Source organism: Vombatus ursinus, unplaced genomic scaffold (assembly GCF_900497805.2).
Source record: "Vombatus ursinus unplaced genomic scaffold, bare-nosed wombat genome assembly UNPS02008996.1, whole genome shotgun sequence".
Classification (NCBI taxonomy): Eukaryota; Metazoa; Chordata; class Mammalia; order Diprotodontia; family Vombatidae; genus Vombatus; species Vombatus ursinus.
In genome coordinates, this window is record NW_020948774.1 from 8687258 (window position 1) to 8713225 (window position 25968).

The following is a 25968-nucleotide window of genomic DNA, read 5'->3' on the forward strand; positions in this document are numbered from 1 at the left end:
ACACCACAATAAGAACTGGTATAACTATTTTTGTACATATGGGTCCTTTCCCCCCCCCCCTTTTTTAAAAATGTTTTTTCATTCTTTCATCCAACTCACCATCTAGAACTTTTATTTTTTTTTAGGCAATTGGGGTTAAGTGACTTGTCCAGGGTCACACAGTGTGTGTTAAGTGTTTGGTCTGAGGCCGGATTTGAACTCAGGTCCTCCTGACTTCAGGGCCCGTGCTCTATCTACTGCACCACTTAGCTGCTCCCCTTTTCCCTTTTTTATGATTTCTTTGGGATACAGCCCTAGAAGTGCTATTGCTGGGTCAAAGGCTATGCACATTTTTATAGCCCTTTGGGCATAGTTCCAAATTGCTTTCCAAAAAGATTGGATCATTTCACAACTCCACCAAAAATGCATTAGTGTTCCAATTTTCCCACATTTCCAGCATTTATCATTTTCCTGTTTTGTCATGTTAGTCAATCTGACATGTGTGATGTGGTACCTCAGAGTTGTTTTGATTTGCATTTCTCTAATCAATAGTGATTTAGAGCATTTTTTATATGACAATAGATGGCTTTAATTTCATCATCTGAAAAATGCCTGTTCATATCCTTTGATTGGGAAATGACTTGTATTTTTCATAAACTTGACTCAGTTCTCAATTTTAGAAATGAGGCACTTACCAGAGATACTGGTTGTAAAAATTCTTTCCAAGTTTTCTGCTTCCCTCCTAATCTTGGTTGCATTGGCTTTGTTTGTGCAAAAACTTTTCAATTTGATATAATCAAAATTATCCATTTTGCCTTTCATAATGTTTTCTATCTCCTGTTTGGTTATAAATTCTTCTTTTTCCCACAAATCTGATGGGCGAACTATTCCTTGCTCTCCCAGTTTGCTTATAGTTTATCAGCCTTTATAACTAAATCATGAACCCATTTCGACTTTATTTTGGTATGTGGTATAAGATTTTGGTCTATGCCTAGTTTCTGTCATGCTCTTTTCCAGTTTTCCCAGCAGTTTTTGTCAAATAGTGAGTTCTTATCCCAGAAGCTGGGGTCTTTGGGTTGAACTATTTATTTAAAAAAAATTTGAATTATGCAAATGAAGTGATTAAACTCTCCATACCCTTTGACTCAGGGATTCTTATTACTTGTATACTCCAAAGAAGCCACTGATAAGAAAGTCCCCATACACAAAAATAATTATAACAGTACTATTTGTGATAGTAAAGAATTGGAATCAAAGTAGATGCCTACTGATTGGGGAATGGCTAAGTAAATTGCGATACATTAATGTAATGGAGTATTACTACGTTGTAAGAAATGATGAATGTGATAAATATAGAGAAACATGAAAAGAAATACATGAACTAATGCAGAGCCAAGAATACGATAAAGTTACACAATAATGTAAAAATGGAAAGAACTGCACACAACAAAATCAAGCAAAAATACTTTATTCAATTCTCCCCAACATTTTCTAACTACGGTTGTCATACCCACCCCTATCTCTCAACACGCCCATAACCAGAACTGGAACCATGATCAAATCACTTCTGACATTGCTCTTTGAAGGGCTGCATAAATCTACTCCCCCATGGCTCCATTCTCTATCTCTAACTTTCTGGACCAAAATGCCCCATACTAGTTACCACTGCTTTATGTATGGCATTTCTCCTATTATAATGTAAGCTCTTGGAGGACAGGGCCTGTCTTTGCTTTTATATTTATATCCCCAGCATTAGCAATGTTTGACACATAGTAAGCACTTAATATTTTTTCATTTTGCTATCCATATCCAAAGAAAGAACTATGGACTTTGAAAGCAGATTGAAGCATACTATTTGCTATTTTTTTTTATCTTCTGTTGAATTGTTTCCTCTTTATGGGGGTTCCTCCTATTGGATCTAATTCTTACTTATAACATCACTAATGTTAAAATGTTTAATAGGAATGTATATGTATAGCCTACATCAGATTGTGCACTGTCTTGAGAAGGGTGGTGGGGAGGAAGGGGGAGAAAAATTTTAAACTCAAAAGCATAAGTGATTGTTGATAAATCAAAATAAATTAATAAAAAAAGAACAAAAATTTTTTTAAAAAAATATTTTTTCATTTTTCACAAAATGAAGGCAACTGAATTAGAAAGGAAAGAGTTAACCAGGAAAAAATCTTTAAATCATGTTTTTGTAATACAACTCTGATGTTCAAGCTATATTAAGTAAATTGACACAAGAGTATAAGAGCATTTTCCCAATAAATGGTGAAAGGACAAGTTTTCAACAGAAAAAAAAACTACCAACAACCATATGAAAAATGCTTCAAATCACTCATTGACATTGAAATGCACTTAAAAACTCTGATGTTAAGGAGGATAATACCAGAATAGGAATAGTTACAAGCAAACCAAACTTCCCAATCATAAAGTGAGGAATTTAAAGGGGAAAAAAAGAACTAGACTCTAAGGTGGTGCTTTAGATTGTCTCAGACAATTGAGGAACTGGAGGAACAATTTTGGTATGTGAATGTAAAGGGGTTTTTCTACACTGCAAAAAATGACAAAATTATTTCAGAAAATTCAGGGTAGTATGAACTGACACAAAAAGTGGAGGCAGAATCAGAGCAGTTTACACAACAGCAACATTATAAAGAAAAATATCCTAGAAAAACTTAAATCTAATCAATGCAATGACCAACTACATAGCCAGAGGACCTAGAAGTACACATTAGCCACTTCCTGAGAGAGAAATAAGGACACAAAGTTCAGAGGCATGCATTTTTATACATCGGCATTGGGTAGATTCCTTTTGCTAGATTTTACTTATTTATAATTGGGGTGGCAGGGTGGGAGTGGGACAGTTAACAATCGGTATGTCAAAAAAGAAAGGAGACTATTGAAACACTTGAAAACTGTACAGAAAAAAATCAAAGGAAGTTAGAAGAGCACAGACAAGCAGCACCATTTTGAAAGTAACATTTTTTAATATGCACGGCTGAGAACAGAAGAAAGTTAAGGGGGAAACAAAGACAAACAAGGAGACAGTTTTGAAAATACATGTAAAATTCATTATATACTTTTAAAAAAAGTAAGCAGTATGAAACGGAGATTCATGGTTTCATAAAGAATTGTGTGTGTGTGTATGTGTGTGTGTGTTTGCTGCTATGCATAGAAATGTTATTTTTTTGGTATTTAAGATCAGAATTAAGAAAATTTTTAAATTAAGTTAGCACCATTACACCTCTTCAAACTAGAATGTTATTTTTTTTTTTCCTGAAAGCCACTAAGTGATCTTAGAGGTCATCTAGTCAATTTCCCTCATTTTACAGATAAAAAAGTTAAAAGCCAGAGTGGTTGTGATTTCTCCAAAGTCACACAGGTAATAAGAACCAAGATTTAAACACAGATCTTCAGACCCTCTTTCCAATGTACAACTGGTACAATGTTAGCACACCCCCCCAATTCAAAAACAAATTTCTTTGAATATCAAACAAAATACATCATCATCTCTTTCCCAAGTAATTAGGAAACTAGCTGAATGAATAGGGCAATAATGTGGAGTCTGAAAATAGGAAGACAAATATTCTTTTTTTTTTTTGCTTTTGGTAAGGCAATCAGGGTTAAGTGACCTGCCCAGGGTCACATACCTAGTTAAGTGTCAAGTGTCTGAGGCTGGATTTGAACTCAGGATCTCCTGACTCCAAGGCCAGACCTCTATTCACTGTGCCACTTTGCTGCCCCCAAGATAAATATTCTTACAAGTTAAGCTCTATGAAGACAGGGATAACATCGTGTACACACCCATTATTCATGTATTTTGCAGAGCAACTAACATACTAAAAGTGTTCAATAAATATTAAGCAATGTCAGAGCTATTCAACTTAAATAGGACATAGATGCTCTGCATTAGGCCATATACTATTCACCTTTAACTAGTTTGTGGTTGCAACTGTGATCAGGAAGGAATAAAATGAGAGCTGGGCGAATCTTCACAGAAAGGAAACAGTCTATTTCCACTAAAATCCAATCCATTCTGCAAGTGACAGGATATGCCTAAGCGACTTATAAGTGAAAGTGACCTGAGGCAGTTTAGTTCCCAAAGCAAACTTTGAAAGGTGAAACAAGTCATTCCCTACAGAAATACTGACAGTATAGCTTTCAATCCCACCTACCTGCAGGAGAAAAGCCAGACAAGAAGCCAGGAACAGCTTCCTTCGATTTGACAATTTTAACTCAAAAAACCAGCTGAACATTTGCTGTTCTCTTCTTTATTTAAATAATTTACTCACCAAAAAGAAATATAGAAAAATATTTACTTTTTCTTAATATATCCTTTTATTAGCAATCCTTGTCTTCATTAATACGTCAACAAAAAGGTCTCCTCAAACCTCAAAGATTTTTTTAAGATGTAAAATAAAGTAATTCTAACGCTAAACCAATAATAATAATGAATCCTTAAGGATCAATATTCACAACCTTTTCACAGGTGATTACTTACCAAGGACCTCTAGTATATTTATCATTACTGTATAATTTATGTATGTAAATAATTTTCTTTCATATTGGGAAAACAATTCCTTCTTCAACATTATAATTTGAATTGTATGATAGACTTTTCCATAAAATCTGATTGAAAAACTTTTCTTGGAATCATGTATCAATACAAATATAAGACTGACATTAGAAGGAAGGGAAAAAGAATACTGCAGAATTTTGAAAAATTAGGAGATGTTCACTCAGCAATATTTTCTAAACTATCCCTAACCCTGAGTCCATTTATTCATCTAGTAGAAGGGTTTTCTTAAACTTCTTTTTTTGTGTCATGGAACCCTTTGGCAGTCTGGTGAAGTCTATGGATCCTTTCTCAGAATGTTTTTCAATGCATAAAATAAAATACATAGAATTACAAAGGAAACTCATTACATTGAAATAGTTATCAGAATTAAAAAAAAAAAAAAGCTCAAGTGCAGATAATCTCTAGTTTAACAACCCTTGATCTAGAAAAAGCTCATATATGGTTCCTTAAGTCACAGCAGACCAGCACCAGGTATTAAGGTCTGGAGAAAACAGTTAACAGACTGTTTGGCAATTCTGAATGTTTCAAGATTAAGTCCAGAACTGCTTTTGTTACAAGACTTTTCAATCTACATTACCCTAAGGAACACCACTAATGATGAAAACAAGTGACAAGGCTAGTTCTTTCTCAGGCAATTTTACTACCTAAATGTTATACCCATCTGTTAGCAACTGATTTGCATTCTAAAAATTAAGAAAGTAAGATATCTATCCTTTATTAGTACCCAGAGAAAGAAAATGTGCTAAGAAGCTTCAAAGCTAAGATTGAAAATTTCCCATACTTTTGGGTATGGTAAGAAAGACACCCAAAATGTCAATAAAATTTTTAATATACACATAATATATTAAATTTGAAATGTTAAAATGAAGTCACATGGTGCTCACAAAAATATTATGGGAAGATCAAATCATAGCATCTCTGCATCTCTGAATGAGACTATGATGAGACTGATTCTATAAAGCTACACAGTGAAAAGCTTTGTCAATACTTTATTAACCTTGCCCCATATTTTTCTGAAATTTAAATAGTAGTACTCCCCATCTCTCATCCAAAGATCCCTTGTGCAAATCTGTAAGGTCGCTATCCCCATTTATAGATGTGAAAACTGAGTACAAAATTTAAAGTGAGTTATTCAGCACAAAGCAAATCAGTGGCAGTCAGGGAAAACTTAAGTTTCTAATCAATTGAGTTATTCACTTTCATTCCCTTCTTGACAACACTACTAGCAATCTACAGCTGATAAATACTACAGTATTTGGGTTGAATTATATCCCCCTAAATTACAATGCTCAGGAGCTTCTTAGCATTTTTATTCTACAGCTGTGAAAAACCATTGCAAACAAAGGGACAAGGGAGGAGATTGGGACACTAAGTGGCCTGAGGAAATATATTGGAGGAATTTTTCATCTTAACCATAGACAACTTTAAGACCTAGGTAAATAAAACATGGTTCAGTATATCTTATTTCATGCTACTTCTGAAACTGCACTTAACAATTATTAATATCCTTTATGGTTACTAATTGTACTTAACCTAAGTCAATAAGATATCATAGAGACTTTTACAACCTTATTAATATGGCAGAAAACGGCTAATTCAGTACTTTTAAATCAATTTTCCTGATTCTAGTGTTTAGTAGTACCTTAAACATAGTACATACATTAAAATATTTGCTGAATTTTAAATTCTAATCAAATGCAGGCTTTCTTTCCCTTCTGCCTTTCAGACTGTGGCTGACAACTTTATAATAAAAATTCTCAATCTGAACATTAAATATTCTATTTAAAAATAAATACAGGGAGATAGTCAAGATTTCCACTTGAGTACCTCCCTCAATATTTAAATTTCTCTCTCAAAGATCTATAGATATCTCTAGCATTTTAATTGAAGAAAATAAGGAATAATTTTGAAAAACTTCTTTTTCTCATTGACCATGGCAATCCAGGACTAGAGTGCAAACGTTACGAGCACATAATGGACATTTTGTATAATATCTTCCAGGAGAACTACAGGCAAGAGTCTAACATAGTTGCTATGTTTTTGTTCATTATATCACTTAGTTTACTGCTTTTTTAAAGCCTCCTTACAATCTATAACTTGGTAATAATTTTCCTTTGCTTTGATTTTTAAAACTCAGCCTCTACTACAAACTGTAATTTGAAAAAGGGATTAGTGAGCAACATGTTTAATAGAAGTTAAAGTATAAACCTTTTGAAAGCTGAGATTTCCATTTGAGCCTGCTCCTAAAACTTTAAATTTAATTCTCACAGACACATGGTCCTGTGTTATAGCTATTTTTCAATACTGTATAATAATAAAACATACTCCATGCACAGCAGGAATCTTTAAAAGATACATGTTCAATAGCTAAGAATAGGAGAGGAACAATAACACAATTATAAGAAACAGAATTTATCCAACAAAAATGGTTCAAAAAATGTCTCATTATTGCAACCTTTAAATATCCTATGTCTGTAAACTTGACCAACTTTGGCTGAGAGTCTTTTTTTCCACAATGATTGATGCCATCCATTATACTGTTTAAGCTGACAGGAGTTCCTTCATTCAAACTTCTGAGACCTTGAATTTCTTCCCACTCTGCCAAGTTTTTTAAACAAAAATGCTTTAAATGTGAGATCAAATGCTTCTGTACTCTGAGTCTCGAGCTACAAAATCAGCAGCTTCCCATTCCACAGTGAAGAAGGAAAGAGTTCCAAAAAAGCCAAATATCACCATGACCAGAAGTTGCCAATGAAGTAGAAGGTAGTTGCTGTAGAAAAATGCCACTGCTGCACAGACGGACTGAAAGATCACAGAAAAAAAAAATTACAGATGATAATAATATATTCCTACAATTTCAATAAATGACCCATTTCCTTTCCCATATAAATGATATCCATTCTGACAGTCTGACAGATGCTGAAGGGCTAGTTACTTCCCCAACATGACACATGTTCTTGCTTACCTCTGCTAATATTCACATAAACTCTGATCCTTGCTATTAAAACTGCATTTTGTACATAAAAAGAGGACTAAAACACAGTACATGTAGTATGACAAATATCATTTTCTGGAAGAATGGACTATGGTAACTAAGAGAAAGCTCTCCTTATAAGCCCTAGAAGACAAGCATGCAAATATCTCTTCAGAGGAAAGATTTTATGTACACATACACATACACATACACACATTTATGTAAAACATATGTGTGTGTATAAATACCCACACCCTCCCACAGAAATGAAAGCATGAAAGCTACACTAGTTACCTCCTACTTTTAATCACTCTTTGAGAAGATAACTTTGACATAAAAAAAAAATACCCATTTTAATAAAAACCAATCCACCAATACAAGGTAACACAAATTCCAAATATACAGCAAAAAGGCAGCCATTTTAAATACATTTTAAGGACTGTGACATTACCTGAACAAACTTAAAGATCGCAAAGGCAGGTGCACTATCTTCTGAATAAAGGAAACCCAAAATACTAATTAATTGGGTGTTAAAGCAGCTATCTCCAAGACCCAACAGAAAGCTGCAAAATAGGGCAATCTCTTTGCTGAATGAAAAAAATTAAAGAATAATTTTATATAAGAATTATGAGTATTTACTAGAGGCCTTTAAGACAAAATAAAAGTATTACAATATAAGGACTACACACAAACTAAGTGGAAAACTTAAAATTTCTAAAAAGCTAAAACAGAAAAATAATGGAATTGGAAAAATATAAAATTCTGTATTAACTTCTTTGCAAACTCTGGGAAACTTTACTATTGAAAGGGTTTAGGAGTCATGATGCCTATTTTTTTTGGTAGAGTGAGGGGAAGAGAGGGGAAGGTACATCCAAATCAGCAATGGACCTTTAGAGGGTTTTCTGAAACGTTGAAGTTAAGTGACTTGCCAGTAGTCATGAAGCGAATATGTGTCAGAGGCAGCATTTTAATCCTCCCATCTTCAAGAATAGTCTTCTATCTACTGTGCTGTGCTTTCTTCTCATCATGACCCACTCCAGAATCATTTCTGTTTTTCAGGGAAAGTCTCCATATCTTTTGTCAGCATGCATTTTAAGGCTGATATTACCTTATGGTCTGTACACCAGAATGTTAAAAAGATTTTCCACTGAAAGGAACTTTCAATAATTCCAATGTCTATTCAGAGGGACAGCTACGGTGCAGGTGACAGAAGACTGGATTTGATACCATAAGACTTGGGTTAAAATCCCAACTAACATTTATTAGCTTAGTGAATCAAGTCACTTAACATCTTAGCCACAGTTACCTCATCTGTATAAAAGGAGAATTATAAGGTTGGCAGTATCTTGAATGATTGTTCTAAAGATCAAATGAGATAACTATCTATGTGAAGTGTTTGATAATGGGTAAAGCACAACATAGATATCAACTATTGTTATTAATTTATGGTTCACTTTTCTTTTTTCCTTTAGCTTTTGTCTTTTGGCTAAACTAAAAGACTTGGTAGTAGAGGAGGCCAAAGTCAACAAATTAGAGAAATAATTTTGGGATTATCTGTAGATTTCAATTTTCTACCAACAGATATTTAACTTTATGCAGACAGAACAAATTTATTTAACTTTATGTAGACAGAACAAATTTTCAAGGTAACTTGCTTAGCTATATGTTTCACCTTATCCTCCACCCAAGTCAGTTACTGAGAAAGAGAATCATAGTCCAGATAGTTACTATACCTTGAACTGATATAAGCATTGCTATCAGTTCCTTCAAGAGGAGCAACTGGGGCATCACTGGGAATGTTAAGAAAAATTAAATAAAAAGCTACAAAATGCACAAAAATGCCCAAGAGCACAACTGGGTTCCTGCCAAAACGACTGTTCTTGCTTAACAAGCCAAAGACACTTCCACCTACAAAGTCAAGAAACATTTATTACTGTTTATTCAAAGTGAAGAAATTCAATACTTCATAACATGCACAATTATAATAATGATCAAAAAGCTAACAGTGTTATGGAGAGGAAAAGGCACTAAACTCATTTGTCCATAATCCAAATGCAATTCAGTATTTTTAGTGAGACTCTTACCAATGGGGGAAAACATCAGAGGTCATTAGGTCATCATATTTTAAAGCTGGATATGATCACAGAGACAGTATCTTGGGGCTGGAAAGTACCTTAGTGATAATATAGCTGTGGTCCAATCCTTTTATTTTTATAGATGAAGAAATGCAGTCTAATGTTTTGCCTACAGCAAGCAAGTGGCAGAACTGGGAGTAGAAATAATCCAGTTTTTGTGTTTCAGCATCAAGGAGTTTCAGAGACCACCTAGACCAACCTGTACATGAATAAGAATCCTTGCTACATTCCTGACAAGGGGACTTCTAGTCCAGTGCTCTTTCTCTTAAATAAGGTCTCAGAGAAGTTTGGGGTCACTAAAAGAATTCCGCCATTTCCCAAAGTCCACTCTTCAGTTCTTGGCTCCACTTGTCTGCTTTTGGCATTGTATATACATACAAACACACTTATAGATAAGTTCTACAGATTATCTGTTCAACTGCACACCATAATCTGGATAACAAACATCCTTCAAAAAGTACTTGGTTTTTCCTGTTTGGATAATTAGACCAAACTCTTGAAGGTGACTATGAATCTCATTTTTGAGTTTGTGTTTGTACAATGTTATGACATATCATGACACAGAATGATATATGTGTGTATATATATGACACATGTCATGATACATGACATCATGTTAATGGCAAATAGGAGAAGTGATGGACCTCAACATTTTTAGAGAACCCCTCAACTTGGACTCTGTGCTAGTCGTCTTCTGTAACAGTGATAAAAACTTTTAGTTGGCATACATCTCTCTCTGTCTTATTCTTGGCTTGTTATTATTGATTGGAGGGTCAGCAAACACCCTTTATTATACCTTTTAAGGAATCCAATATAAATCTGACAGAAGCAAAAGAAAACACCGAATTGGAGAGTCCTTAAGGAGGAATTTTGCTCTACTTAACTGACTTTTCATAGTCAACACATAAAGACAACATAATCTTATATTCTCTATATCTTTCAGCAAATTATGTACTGGTAAAGATGCTGTGTACTATGGAAAATGGTTTGTGAAAACCTATTCTCTTCTAATACCCTCAATATTTATATTAAAATCATAAAAAAAATTATATAGGTAGGAAAAAGGCATATAGGTCAATAATGATTGATGTTCATTAGTCATTTACTTTTAAATAATAAAAAGGTCTCAGATTTCTTCTCTAGATATGGTGAGAATCTATCATTCAATGCCCTCAAAAACAGGTCACTTCTAGCACAAATCTTTTTTGCATATACTCAGTATGGTTCAATTACCGTTCTCATCTGTGTTTTTTTTTTAGTACCATTTCCACTTCCTATATAAAAGCAACTCCATGGTTATGATGTTAAAGAGTTTAAATAAGTGACTTTACAATCCTTGATAGTAAAAAGTACGGGTTATAAAAACATTTGCATACCTTTTCCATCTTTTGTCTATTAGTCAGCCTGTAGCTCTTTCCGTCAATGCCTTCATGATGATTTTGAGGACTAAGGGGTTTAGGTTATTAGGCTCTTTTTGTCTATTGCAACAACTGATTTATATTAGTTGAACTTCTGAATGTTTCAAACTTTGATATCCTTTCCTCCATCTACTTTTTTTGTGTCAATAACTTATTTAAATATATCATGTTTTTGTCTCTTTAATCTTTGTTCTTGTTGTTTCAGTCGTGTCAGACTCTTTGTGACCCCTTATGGGGTTTTCTTGGCAGAGATAGTGGTTTGCCATTTCCTTCTCTCAGGTGAGGAACTGAGGCAAACAGGGTTAAGTGACTTGCCCAAAGTCACACAGCTAGTAAGTGTCTGAGGACATATTTGAACTCAGGTCTTCCTGACTTCAGGCCTGGCACTCTATTCATTGTACCACCTAGTTGCCCCAATGTTTCTTCTAGCTTATATTTAGATTTCTGTTCTACCAAGTTGGTGATCTCACTGTAAACAAAAAGCTGATTCAGGAATGATAACAATATCATCAATATAAATTATTTTCTGTTAAAATACAACCAATTTTATTTTCGGTGGTGTTATTCTGTGCTCAAATTTATCTTCCTAAAGTGCAGCTCTAACCACATGACCCTACCTTTCCCCACCTCCTATCCAAAAAACTTCAGTGGCTCCCTATTATATACAGGATCAAATATAAAATCTTCTGTTTCACTTTTAAAACTCCTCATAACCTGGCTCCTTCCTATCTTTCAAGTCTTATACCTTTACTTCCCTCCATTTATGCTTTGATCCAGTGACACTGGTTTCCTTGCTTTCATTGTGCATGATACTCCACTGGCTAACACCCATGCCTAGAACTCTCTCCCTCCCAGTTTCCCTAGTTTCCTTCAAGTCTCCGCTAAAGTCCTACCTTCTGGAAGAAACCTTTTCCCATTATCTTTAATCTTAGGACTTTCCCTCTGTGAATTTACTTGAATTTATCCAAAATAATCATTTGTTCATGGTTGTGAGAATGTTATCTCCCCATTTGACTGTGAACTCCTTGAGAGCAGCAACTGTTTTTTTTTTTTTTTTTTTTTTGCCTTTCTTTGTAGCTTCAAGGATAAGCACAGGCCTGACACACAGTAGATGTTTAATAAATGCTAGGTGACTGGCTGCTCACCATGTCCAGAGCCTTCCAATTCTCTTCTCAAAGAAATACTAATTAGGTGTAGATGTTTCTGTGCAGTTTACGAGTCCTTGGACTGTCTCATTTACTTATTCTTGAACTATATTTAATAACATTTTTTACCTTCCTTGAACTATATATAACATTTTCTACCTTCCTCATTTCTATCCATCTTTGTACTGAAGCCACTAAGTATCCAAGTACATATTAACTTAATTTGGAGAATCTTACTGAGGCTCTCTGAAGAATTTTTCTACATCTTTATCTTTTGCAATAGATGGTACATACTACATTAATTTCCACAGTGGGCTTTATGAAAATATTATCATGAGCACTGCAACATGAGATGATCACATAAAATGTTTTTTGTTGTCTTTAGGTACATGGCAAAATCAACTTTGCCCACTCCTTTATTTGCCTCTCCAAGGAGAACGTGTTATTCATCCTTTTTTTTTATGGTTTTGTTTATAGCAAGAATATCAGGATTGATACAATTTGATTCCTCCAGAATATCTCTATGATCACTGGACAAAAATCTCCTATTTTGGGTAGTAACAGCTAAGTTAATGTTTATAGATGGTATAACAACTGTCCTTCTGGCATACATGACAATAAGAAAGGTTCTAGCCAAGTTCAACTTCCTTGAAAAAGAGTTATTCAATTAAAAAATATTTATTAAATGCTTAAGTCAGTTGCAAAAACCCACAGTCTGTAGATACAACGTAAGGTATGAAGAATAGCAAGTAGAGCACTGTAGCTGGATCATAGGGTACATGGAGGGATGTAAGGTGTAAGAAGTCTGGAAAGGTAGGAATAGGCCAGCATGTAAAAGGATTTATATAACAAATAAAATACTTTATATTTGATGCTGTAAATAACAGGGAGACAGTGAAATTTGTTTATTTAGGGGAGGAGATTGATATGGTCATATTTATACTTTAAGAAAATTACTGTTAGCTGGGTGGAGGATAGGTGGGAGTTGAGAGATTTGAAGCAGAAGATCAACTAGAAGGCTATTATAATAGTCTTGGCAAGTGGTGAAAAGGGCCAGAGATATGATTGTAGCTGTGAACAGAGAGAAGGGTATGTATATAAGAAATAGTGTGAAGACAGAAATGACAAAATCTGACAACAACTTGGATATGTGGGGTAGGTACAAGTAAAGAGTCAAGGATGACATCGAGGTTGTGGAACAATGAAGAGTGCTATGTGAAATACAAACTCAACAAAACTAAGAGAAACACCACTGAGTTCTTCCACCCAGGGCAGGGATGCACCTGGCTAGATGCCTAATGACATAACATTTGAAGGGACAAGAACTTAAATCCAGTTTGAGCTTCTGGTTAGAACCACATCAGAAAATGGGGCAAAGCCAGTTTGAACTTCTGATCAAGAGTTTGTACCAGAAGAGTCAAATTCCTAGATGGCAGCAGTGGAAGGGACCTGGTCCCAGCTCCAGGTCCAATTCCAAGTCCCAGAGTAGGGTAGTTTCTTAGCAAGGGACTATGTATGGGATATGGGACCAAGATCCAGCCATCTCATCCCAAACTGCATAAAAGTAACAGCATTTGTATTGTAATGAGAGCAAGACATAACCTCAATACAGTACAATCGTATTCTAGGACTGTAGTGGGAGGCAGGCTCTGGATAAGCCACTCCAGGCAAGACTGCAGTACAGAGCAGAATGTAGCCCTGGCACAAAGTTCCATCTAGGAACCAGGCCTGAAAACATGAATCAAAAGAAGAAAACTCCTAATACAATGGAATGCAATGTATTAAAATAACCTCAAAATAAACGTGAAGAAAAAAAACTGCAATATTTATAAGTAGACACCAGAAAAATAAAAGAATGAATTGGTCACAAGTATTCCAAGAGTAGACAGAAGAAATTAATGAAGAGTTGAAAGGGGAGATAAAAGTATGAAATAAAAACACTTGGAAAGTGAGTGAATTCCTTAGAACTGATGATGAAAAACCTTATCCAATTAGTGGACACTAAAAAACAGCATGCAGTAAACAGAATTCAATAACTCAATGAGGCAACAAGAAATATTAGAAAAAGCCATAACCACATATATCTGCGTCAGTGACCCTGGACTTCTCCTCATTAGTTGCCACACCAGGGTCAAGAAACAAGAGCTTGGAAGACTCAACCTTTTCATTTCTGAAATTCCTGGCCCAAACCCTCGCTGCCTTTCACTGGTGGTTGTTTCAGTCATCCACTTCATATACGCCCAGGCTTCAACCACTCTCCACTCCCTGCACTAGAAGACATGCTGCCTGTTCAGATACCAAGCCTGGAAAAACTCAATCCTTTCATGCCAGACATGCCCTCCAGGGCTCTATCTTTACTACACCTATGCCTGAACTTCACTTCATTCCCTGGACTTATCCTCACCAGCTACTTTAAGTCCTTACCCATATCTTTCCCCCTCCAATTCCCAGTTATATAATCATAATCAAATAAATTCTGTCACTACTCCCTGGAAAGTGTGTCCATCTAACCCCCTTATGCCTCTACACACTATCCCAGTAATTTTTTTCACATCAAAATATCCCTCCCTAGCTACCACTTCCCTTAGAAGTGTTAATATTCCCGGATCTTATCATAGTGCATATAATGCTTTTCATTTGTTCAAGTTTGCAAATTTTGAAGAACACAGGAAATTTGTACTATCAGAAACAACTGACCTGGAGAACTAGAAAAAATGGCCAAACCCAGATATTCAGTATCGAGAAAGCATAAAACTACCCAGAACTGTTTAAAGAAGACAGAAAGAAAAAGTTCAAGTACCAAGGGGGCATAGTCAGGCACATATAAGATTATGCAGCAATTACTTTAATAGAAAGGTAAGACTGGTAATACGGTACATCAAAAGGCCAAAAAAAAAAATTCTTACAATAAAGAATAGGTTACCCTGCAGAACTGAGAATACCAAACAGAAAAAGTGGACCTTTAAGAGAATAAAGGATTTTTAAGCATTTCTGTTCAGAAAAGAGCTGAATATAATATTTAAAATGGGAACACAGGAGACAAAGAAAAACCTAGAAAGAAAAATGCATGTGAACAATGTGAAGAGGCTAAATAATAAGCAAGTGCTAATACCTTAAAAGAGGGAAAAGAGACTATTATCTCTTAAGAATCTTATTATCTTCAGGGTAGCTGGCTAGGCTTTTCAAAAAAAATTGTGGTTTTCAAGGAGTCTAATGATTTTTAAATTATTTCTCCTTGAACTATTTTCTAGGTAAGTTGTTTTTGACATCCAATATCTTACATTTACTTCTAATCCTTAGATTTTGTTCTAAAAGCTCTTGCTATCTCATGGAGTCATTGATTGCTAAATTTGAGTGTCCAGTTACTTGGATAAGGATAACCATTTTCTCTTCTCAACTATATATTCTCCTTCCTCAGTTTCTTTCCTCTGGAGTTTTTTTTTTTTAATCTATTGCTTTTTTTCTCCTAAGGATTCATGTTGTCCTTTTAGAAGTTTAAAACAAAACAATTTTTCCTTTGAGTTTCTGCTTGCAGTTGTGGTGAAACTGTCACCTTCTAGGCTGGGTTTTGGGACCTCTCTGGATCTATTATTAACTCTTTGTAGCGGGTAGTATCTTCTCCAGTTTATTCATTTCTTCAGCCTTAGTTTCAAAACTGGGGCTTTGTGACAGGACCAGGCTCCAACAACTACTATGCTTTTCGGGAGCGTGGACTGCCCTGGTTGGTGTTGAGCTAGGTTACTTAGATGCCCACCTTGACCTTCAACCTCCCATGATTAAAGCTCCCTAAATCTTTGAGGTCTAGAATGCTAGGGATATTGGAACCCCAGTACAACCTATTCTGAGAATGCTTACATTAGTTTTTGCCACTCCTGGTGCCTCCCAAAGTCCACAGTGTAGGTTTCTGATCACCTTGGGCCCTTCTCCTAGTAGCCTTTTACTCTTGCTGCTGCTGGACATAAAACCCTGTAGGCCATGTATCTCTGTTCTAGGAAGTTGCTGGCTTGTTTGACTGAGCTGGCACTACTTTTCAGCAGCCTCTTTTCCTATTGCCCTAGAGCTCCTGGCTAACTTTTTGTGCAGTTCTGTAGTAGAAATAGTCATTATGTTTTCTTGTTGGATTTCTTTATCATTATTTAGTATGTCGTGAATTTCAGGTTTTTGCTAGTGTGGTGGAACTGGTCTGCCTGAGTTCAAAGCCATTGTGGCCAGAAGTACCCTTGTTTATATTAAAAACACACAAAAAAGCATAGGAATATACAGACCTTTCCTTGACAAGGTCTTATATCTAATATCTTCAATATGTAAACCAAAGTGCTAGCATTCTCTGTAATGAAGAATTGCTAGAGGCCATTCCAATATGATCAGGGCAAAGCAAGGATGTTCAGTGTCACCACTATTATTTCATATAGCTCTAGAAATGCTAGTTCTGAAATAAGCATAGGTAAATAGGTAACAAAATTCTCACTATTTGTAAATGATACAATGGTTCAGATAATTCTAATCATTCAACTAAAATGTTAGTTGAAGTAATTTATAATTTTAATAATGTAGGAGGATAAAAGATGAAATCACAAAAATCACCAACCTTTCTGTAGGTTACTAATAAAATCCTGCCAGAAGATATAGGAAAAAAAATCTATTTAAAGTTACTGTGAAATACATAAAATATCTTGTAGCCAATCTACCATGATATAGTCAGCACTGGTCTAAAAGAGTTTATATTTGATCCTATAAGTAAAAGTGAGACATTGGAGTTTATTGAATTGAAGAAAGGGAGGTTACTGGGTCAGATTCATACTTCAGGAAAATCACTCAGGAGCTTAGCGGAGGACTGACTGATTTGGGGAGAGATTTGAGGTAGGGAGTTCAAATGGAAGGCTACTGAAATAGTCTAGTTGAGAAGGAGGCCTGAACTAGGGTGATAGCTGTGTGAGTGGAAAGAATGGGATGCATATAAAAGATGTGAAGAAAGAAATTACATGATTTTTGGTAACTGACAGGATAAGTATGGTGAGTGAAGAATTGGGGATAGTACCAAAGCTGTAAATCTGAGCGACTAAATGGATGAATGAAACAGGGACGTTTGACAGAAAAATAGGTTCGGGGGATTAAGATGAATTCTGGGATATCCAATTGGAAATATCTACTCATAAATTAGTGATGAGACACTAACGCTAAAAAAGAGACAAGGGGGGCAGCTAGATGACTCAGTGGATAGAGTGAGTACTGATCCTGGAGTAAGGAGGACCTGAATTCAAATCTGGCCTTAGATATTTGATACTTATTAGCTGTGTGACCATGGGCAAGCCACTTAACCTTGGCTGCCTTGCAACAAAAAAAAAAAGAGAGAGAGAGAGAGACAGAGAAATAGGGCCAGATACACAGATGTGGAAATCATATATACACATATGTATATATAGACATATGTGTGTACATATGCACACACATTTGTATAAATGCATATACATACATGTATGCACACATACATATGTACACAAATATATACACATATATACACACACATACACATGCATGCACACATATCATGCTTATATGTGCCAAGCACTATGCTAAGCACTTTACAATTATTATATATACTTATCAAGAGGTAAATATCACAAAAACCCAGACAAGATAGTATTCGGAAGAAGATGATAGTGTCAAAGGCTGGATGGAAAGAGGTCACGACTGAAGAGGACTTAGGAAAGGCCATTAGATTTGGCAATTTGCAGAGTGGTGAATGAAGAGGCTGGAGGCCAGACTACAAAGGGTTTAGAAGCAAGTGATAGGAGAGGAAGTGGAGGCACTGAGTACACATGACTTTTTTCAAGTTTAGCTGAAAAGTGGAGAAGAGATAGGCCAATGTCTGGTATCATAGTGAGGTCAATCTGCTGGAAAGACAGTACGAGAGAGATCAAGGGTACAAATAGAGGGTGGCATTGGCAAGGAGAAAGGCCACCTCTTAGTTGGAGACTGGAATGAAAGTGACAGAGGGAAAAGTCAGAAAGAAATAAGAAAAGTAAAAAGGAAGTAAGGTAGCCAAAAATTGGAAGCTAAGGAGGAATGGCTAAACAAATTGAGATACACGAATGTTATTGTGCTCTAAGGAGTTGATTAAATAGTCAATTTCAGAGGAAACTAGGGAGACTTTTATGAACTGATACAGAGCAAAGTAAGCAGAACTAGAACAATTTACATAATAACTATTATAGAGAAAAAAATCTTTGAAAGACTTTAGAACTCTGATCAATACAATGATAAACCGTGAATCCAACAAAATGAAGATGAAATATGACACATCCTGACACAGAGGTGATAAGCTTAAAATGCAGAAAGAGACATAGATTTTTAGACACTGCTAATATGGGAACTTGTTTTTGTAGGACTATATAGATATTTACTGAGGAATTTGTTTTGGCTTTTTTATTTGCTCAGTGGAAGGGGAGGCTAGTGGAAAGGACAGATTCATGAAAAATCCTTATTAATTCAAAAATAAAGGTAACTAAATACAAAAAAGAAAAAATGCACAAAACAGAAGGAAGCACAAGCAGGAAAATTTTGAAAGCAACACGTAAAATTTAGTATATACTTTTTGAAAAAGTAAGTTGTATGAAGTGGAGATTCATGATTTCATAAAAATCCTATTTTGTGTTCTCATGTGTGCATTAAAATGTTCTTTTTGATGTTTAACTTCAGAACAAAATTTTTTTTAATAAAACGTAGAGCAGAACTATACCATTCATTTTGGCTAATTTTTATTTTGAAATCAATATATATTAAGTCAGAATAAAACAAAAACACTGCCCAGGTACAATTAGGTAGAGCTCATTTATCAGATAACTTTAGACCTAGAAGGGCTTTTAAAGATCAAAGGAGCATAGATTAGAGCTGGGAAGAAACGAAGAGATTACTGAGTCCAATGTCAATATTTTACAGATGAGGAAATTGAGTGGAGGGGTATGGGGTGAACTTGCCCAAAGTCACATAGTGGTAAAGAAGGGATTTGACCTAAATTCCTCAGACTCTTATTCCCACTTTTTCTATTATACTATGTTTTAACAGTCTCAGTTTAGCTATTTCCCTCCTTTAGAAAAGAATGAAATTGAAGTCTGGAGAGGTTGTTAATGAACTGGCCAAAGTCATATAGTTTATGACTAGAGCCCCAAATTTCTTGACTGCTAGTCCAACATATGTCACTTATTTTCTACTCATTTTTACATTGTTTTGTACTATTAAAAATAATTTGTTACTTCATGTGCTTGTCTCCCCTATGAGACTGTGAGCTTGTCAAGGACAGGGATATTCTGCCTTATGCTTTAAATCCTCCACAAACCAAAACAGTTCAAGTACAGAGATTACTGAGAGATTTACAAAGATTACTGGACTGGCAGTCAGGAGGGATGAGCTTAAATTTCACCTTAAGGGGGAAGGGAACAAGCATTTATTAATCAATTACTAAGTTTCAGGCATATGCTTTACAAATATTTCATTTGATTCTCATAACAACTCTGGAAGGTGGGTACATTATCATCCCCATTTTACAGTTGAGGAAATTGAGGCAGACATTGCTTAAACAACTTACCCAGGGTCACAAAGCTATTAAGTATTTGAGGCCAGATTTAAAATCACGTCCTCTGACTCCAGTAGTCTCTCTACTGTAGCACCTAGCTGCCACTTACTTGTGTATTAAGATATTTCCTTGTGTGTGATCACAAGGGACCTTTCTGAGCCTTGGTTTTCTCAAACATAAAATGGAGATAATAATATTTGCACACCTACCTTGATGAGCTATGAAGAAATGCTTTAATTGAACATGGATTTTTGTTATATGGAAGCAATACCAGAAGACTTCAAATTCAAAAATGAGAGAGGAACTTCAAATTCCTGATATTATTAAATGGAGAATAAAGGCCTCCTTATGCAAAAGTGAATAGAAATAAGAAAAGTTGTTTACTTATTATGAAACTACTTAGGATCACGGGACTTAGAGTTTGTCCTTTGTCTTAGTCACTCTCTTTCATTTTAGAGGAGGAAACTGTGGTTCACAAACTTCAGTGACCTGCTCAATGTCATTTAGATATAGGAAGTAGCACTGATTAGACTCAAACTCTGGTCCTCTCAAATCAAATCTAATGCTGTTTCTAACTACAACATGCTTTCTCTCACTTGGCCCTAACATCTCAGTTAAGAATGAATCAAGTTTTTCATTATATCATAATCAATTAGACTTGTATACTTAAGTATAAAACAGTTTTAGGCACTATACTGGCATTAAAGTAAACACAGATATTAAAATTAATAGTTCCTTTAGAAAGGTAATATATAAGAAATGACATTTTGAGATGAAATTTTGGGAAATGTTACTTTTTTTTAATCTTTTTTTTTGGTTGTTGTTGTTTTGTTTTGTTTCAGGCAATTGGGGTCAAGTGACTTGCCCAGGGTCACACAGCTAGTAAGCATCAAGTGTTTGGTCTGAGGCCGGATTTGAACTCAGGTCCTCCTGACTTCAGGGCCAGTGCTCTATCCATTGTGCCACCTAGCTGCCCACATTTTTTTTATCTTGATAATTTTATTTCTGATTGATTTGGTCTAAGATCCTTGATTTATTTATTCTAAAATGACTGAAATAACCAGAAGTACCAAGTGCAAGAAAATAAGAAGAGAAATTGAAGGAGATAAAAAATAGAGAATCATATTAAATTCTACAACAAATATCACAAAACTGGAGAGATAAGTGAAAATTGTTTCCAACCTAAAATTTCTCCAATGCCGATGAAAATGCCAGAAAGTCCAATAAGGCTTTTTTCTTCTGTGCCAAACTGATTTACAGCACCAATACATGTTCCATATACACCAGAGAAGAATGTTAATTCCAAGCCTTTAGAGAAAAATCCTTAAATTAATTATAGCATCATAATCTCCCTTTCATCATGCATATATTCTCTTATGTCTAAAAGTATCATTAAAAAAAGACACATACACACTCCAAAAATGTCATAATTCTCACAAGCACATTAGAAGCTGCTTGAAAAGGGATTGTTTTGTTATTTGCCTTTATATCTCCAGCACCTAGTACACAGCTTGACCCACAGTAAGCACTTAATGACAGACTGCTTAAGGATGGTTAAGATAAATATTATTTAAGTTAAAATTAATCCCCAGCCAAGGAATGTTTTTTCCACTTAATCTACAATTCTGATGTGCTACAAATGTAGTGAAAAACATTAGTCACAAAATGGCATCTGTATGAACCTTCAGATAAAATTAAATCATTCAAATATACAAGAATATTACCAAGACTAATTTCTTAGCTTTGTTTTGGGGATAAGCAAGGTATGTAGCTTTGCTATAGTTACCACAAATGAGTGATGAAACAGTTTTTCAACTTTCTCATGAGTAACCTTTCTTAGTAAGGAAAATGACAAAATTAGAAAAACAGTGCTAAATATTTTAGTTCGGAGGTTCGACACAATGTTTAAAACTAAACACAATTTTCTTTTATACCGGTCAAAAAAGAAATAATTTCATACTTAAAACAGTAAGAAAACAGGATTTTCTCCAAGGCTACAACATTTTAACACTGAATTTTAAAAGATCTTCTTTGTTTCTAATTTCTCTAAAGACAAGTTTCTTCCCTTGGGGCTCATGAAGGTAAAATAATCAGCATGTTATTATCATAAATTCTTTTAAAAAAGGATTGTTATCACATATTCCTCTTATGATGTTCTTTGCATATCTCATTACACAGTGAATTATTGCATTTATCTATTTCAGAATGTAAGGATTTATATTTATTTCTGAACCTTTATCTAGTGCCACAATGCTGTCCTAGAATCATTAGATATTTACCATCTCTCTCATTAATTCCTTACCTGTATAGGCAGTTGTAACACTGAGATACAGGATTTCTTTAGTGACACACAATTTGAGAGATTTTTCTGGAAATAAGAGAGATATCAGAAGTATTAGAGATATTATCAGACTTGTATTAGCTAAAGAGAAGTTCTCATAAGAAATTTCCTTAACCAGAACCAAAGATTGAGACTAAGTCAGATAAATGACTTAGGAAGAAATTATGGTTGTGATGTTAAGGGCCTGCCATATTAAGGAACTCATTCTATCTTATTCTACCTTGCGCAGTATACTAGAATAATGCGACCACGCCAAGGGAAGTCTCAGATAATTTATAGACCAGGCTTAGGTCAAAACTATATTGCAAATATATCAACCCTTAAATTTTTTGGTCTACATACCAGCTCATTATTGTGGTTACCTCTTTTAAAATGTTTTTTTTTTTTTACACTTCTGATGTAGCCTCAAGTGTGCGGCCGAATAGAAAAAAATTTTTAAATTTGAAATGTTTAAGTACATAAGAAGGCCAGTAAGGAACCTTTGTTGGGCCTTTCAGTATAGTATCTCTCATGTACATTATGTCATGGTCAACTACCAAATTTCTAGAAATGAGGAAAGGGTATAACTGCTAGCATGACACACAGTACATTCATCAAAATCCCATCTATAAACTCCTAGTGTAAACCTGACTTATACTATACTGAATTCACTCAACAGTGATTTGTGATGAAAGAGCTGATGTTTAGTATTCCTAGTTCTCATAAACATGGGTATTAGAGAAATTCTTTTATGGAAAATGTTTACTTTGGGACAGAACAAGTAAAGGCATACTGCTGTATTCTGATTTTAATGAAATTATTACAATAACCTAGATACCACAGATATGAAATAAATTAGCAACTTTTCAGCAGAATACAGCTCTAGTTCAAAAGACTAATAAATAAATTATTTAATTACAGTTTGGTTTGTATGGAAAAATACTTCTTCAAAATCTGAATAGCAATCCCTGGCAGACGTTTCTAATGAATATGTCTTAATGCCCTTTGGAATAAATAGAGAAGACTGATGAATGTTAAATCAAGTACACACACTTTCCCAGAACATAATTTCACTCACTATAACTTAATAATCTACATAAAACACATTTTTCTTTTAAAAAATAATTCTGAATATATTTGAACTTCCTGTTCAGGCACTATGAGAGGGTGATCTGTAGTTCCTATAGGCTGGCTGAGATCTGTGTATGTTTGGTCAAACTGATCACAAATTATGATGTAATTAATGGTAATACAATGAATATAGAGCTGTATCATTCCAGACATCTTTTATACATATCACCTTATTGGTTCCTCACAAACTTCCACCAAAGTCCTATTTTAATGCCTAACTGGTATAGAGGTGACGGGTTCTTGAAGGACTTAGATATAATGCTCCACTGAGTAACAAGTCTTAACAAGCTAGAAAAGTCTTCAAGTATGGATCTGAGTCACTAGGGGTCCAGCCTAGCTAAATTCAGAAAGGTTCACTTGCAGTTTGACAACCAGGTAATATATTTTTTGGTTACACAACTCAAGTGAATTTTTACCAGCAGTTTAAGTAATTTCAATCTCTACTGATGGTAGTATGTACATCAATGACATCAAATAACCTTAAAGTCTCATTTATCGATGAGGAAATAGATTGAAGGAGGTTAAGTGAACACTGCAAAGCACCAGATCTGGGACAGGAACACATGGTGTTCTGGGTGAAAATCTACAGATTTTTTTGCTACATTGTTCATCTTCTTAAAGCGCAGTTTTGGCCATATCATTTCTCCCATCCCTCATTCAATACATTCCAGAGGCTTCCTATCACCCCCAGGATCAAATATAAAATCCTCAGTTTGGCATTCAAAGACCTTAATAATCTGCTCCCCTCCCTCTACTTTTCCAGTCTTTTTTCATCTTATACCCTTACATACTCTTCAATCCAGTGACACTGGCCACCTTATTGTTCCTCAAACAAGACACTGTTTCCTGACTCTGGACATTTTCCCTGGCTATCTCCCATGACTGTAATGTTCTCCATTGTGATTTTCTTATACAATACAGGATATCCTGTTTATACGTAATTGTCTGCCTGTTGTTTCCTCCATTAGCCTATAAATCCTTGAGGGCAGCCTCTTTTTCCTTTCCTTTCCGGAGCACATAGCACAGTGCCTAGCACATAGTAGGCATTTAATAAATGTCTATTAGCTAACTTTTTACCACACTACACACTGATTTTCAGGAGAGCTCCTTTATAATATCATTAAGCAGCTCACTTGATATTAGCCAAAAGGCCAAAAAGTGATCACCACAATCAAATCATCCCCGACATCCTACCAAACTAAGAAATACATACAATAAATAACTTATGCCCTAACACAAACGTCATAAAGGGGCAATGTTCTGTGATGACAAGCTAGCAGATTTCTGAATAACATGAGTGGTAAAGTGAAAGCTGTATAGTAGTATCAAAACAATTATGGAAGAGGGGTAAAGGGTCCTGAACATTAATTTTAGATGTACAGAATACTTACTAAATGCATCTACTGCCTTTGTCATGTTGTTCTGTACAGACCTGATTAAATAAAAAAGATTTTCTTTTCAGTCTTCAAGGAAACAAAAGAAAATACCATCATGTTTCAATACAGCATTTAAACAATTGTAGATTCCAAGTATTAAGTGGCTTGGAAAACATTTCTGCAAGTCTTCAATGTTCCTTGTTTTAGGTTGTATCATGAAGGCCCATGATTCCACTATAGTCAAAAATATATACTGTGCTCCATAAATTTAGTTCTTCAATCTTCTGAAAAAATACGATTCACATAAAGTTACCTTTCTGCTGACTTTCATTTGGATCTTAGTCAAATATAACCTATAACAAGGCAGTATTTTCAATTCACGAAAATAATTTATTCGTAAAAACATTATTTTTCTCACTACCTTGTAAACAAAATTTGTTTTTATATATGCATGATTCTCTATATGGAGAGTGAAATTCTTCATTCTTTAATTAAAGGGGGGGGGGAATGGATCCCTTTCATCACTATACCAATAAAGCCTCCTTTAGGAAGCTCAAAAAAGAAGCACATAATTAGAACTCCAGTTTCCTTGGTATGATAAAAATAAAGAAAATGTCAGAGGTCATTTAGTTCAACCCTTCATTTTACAGATGAGTTAACTGTGGCCCAGAGGGGCTAAGTGACTTGCCTAAGGACACAAAGATAGTGATGGAGTTAAGATTTGATCCAGGTCCTGTTACTCCAAAGCCAGTCAATGTTCTTTTTACTATCCTATTCTGTTTCCCTTATGCTAATAAGAAAAGGTATGGTAATTTAATAAACAAAAAAGCTTCTCTTCTCAACCAGAAAACTGTAGCTGCCATGGAGCTGGTATAATTCAATCTTTTGCTATGTTACTATCTATGGACTTTATATTTCTCAGAAGGTATTTCAGGAATCCTAGCTACAACCAATATATCCCAGTTAAGAAAAATGGTACTCTCAATCCATAAACCACATTTCATAAATAGAAGGGGTTCTAATCATTGACATTTTTTCATGATCTTTTCAAATTAAGGATAGAGGAACACAGAAAAAGTAGTTATTCATTCATGTGACTAATAATTGATCACAGCACTAAGAAGTTTAAAAAAAAAGTCATACCTCATCTTCTACATTCAAACAATTTAAGAGTTAGTAAGCATACTTTTCTAAGAGTTGTAACTTTAAAGGTCAGTTTGACATTCCTACAAAAATTTTTTTACTGCTACACAAATTCAAATACTAACTAATCTGATTTTGATTAGGACCCAACCTTAAGTTCTGATCTTTCAGTCTTAAAAACAGAAATAA

General features: G+C 34.9%; 1 protein-coding gene across 1 annotated transcript in view; it reads right to left on the reverse strand.

Annotated features, from left to right (window-relative positions):
- Positions 1-5375: 5375 nt before the first annotated feature.
- MFSD11 (major facilitator superfamily domain containing 11) overlaps positions 5376-25968 on the reverse strand; it is a 29593-nt gene continuing 9000 nt past the window's right edge. Inside the window, exons 8-13 of the mRNA XM_027850119.1 lie at positions 24652-24692; positions 22112-22177; positions 20992-21117; positions 9272-9446; positions 7990-8125; positions 5376-7366 (exon numbers count right to left, since the gene is read on the reverse strand). Coding sequence (XP_027705920.1) covers positions 7202-7366; positions 7990-8125; positions 9272-9446; positions 20992-21117; positions 22112-22177; positions 24652-24692 — 709 coding nt within the window. The 3' untranslated portion in view covers positions 5376-7201. The remainder of the gene's footprint in view (positions 7367-7989; positions 8126-9271; positions 9447-20991; positions 21118-22111; positions 22178-24651; positions 24693-25968) is intronic.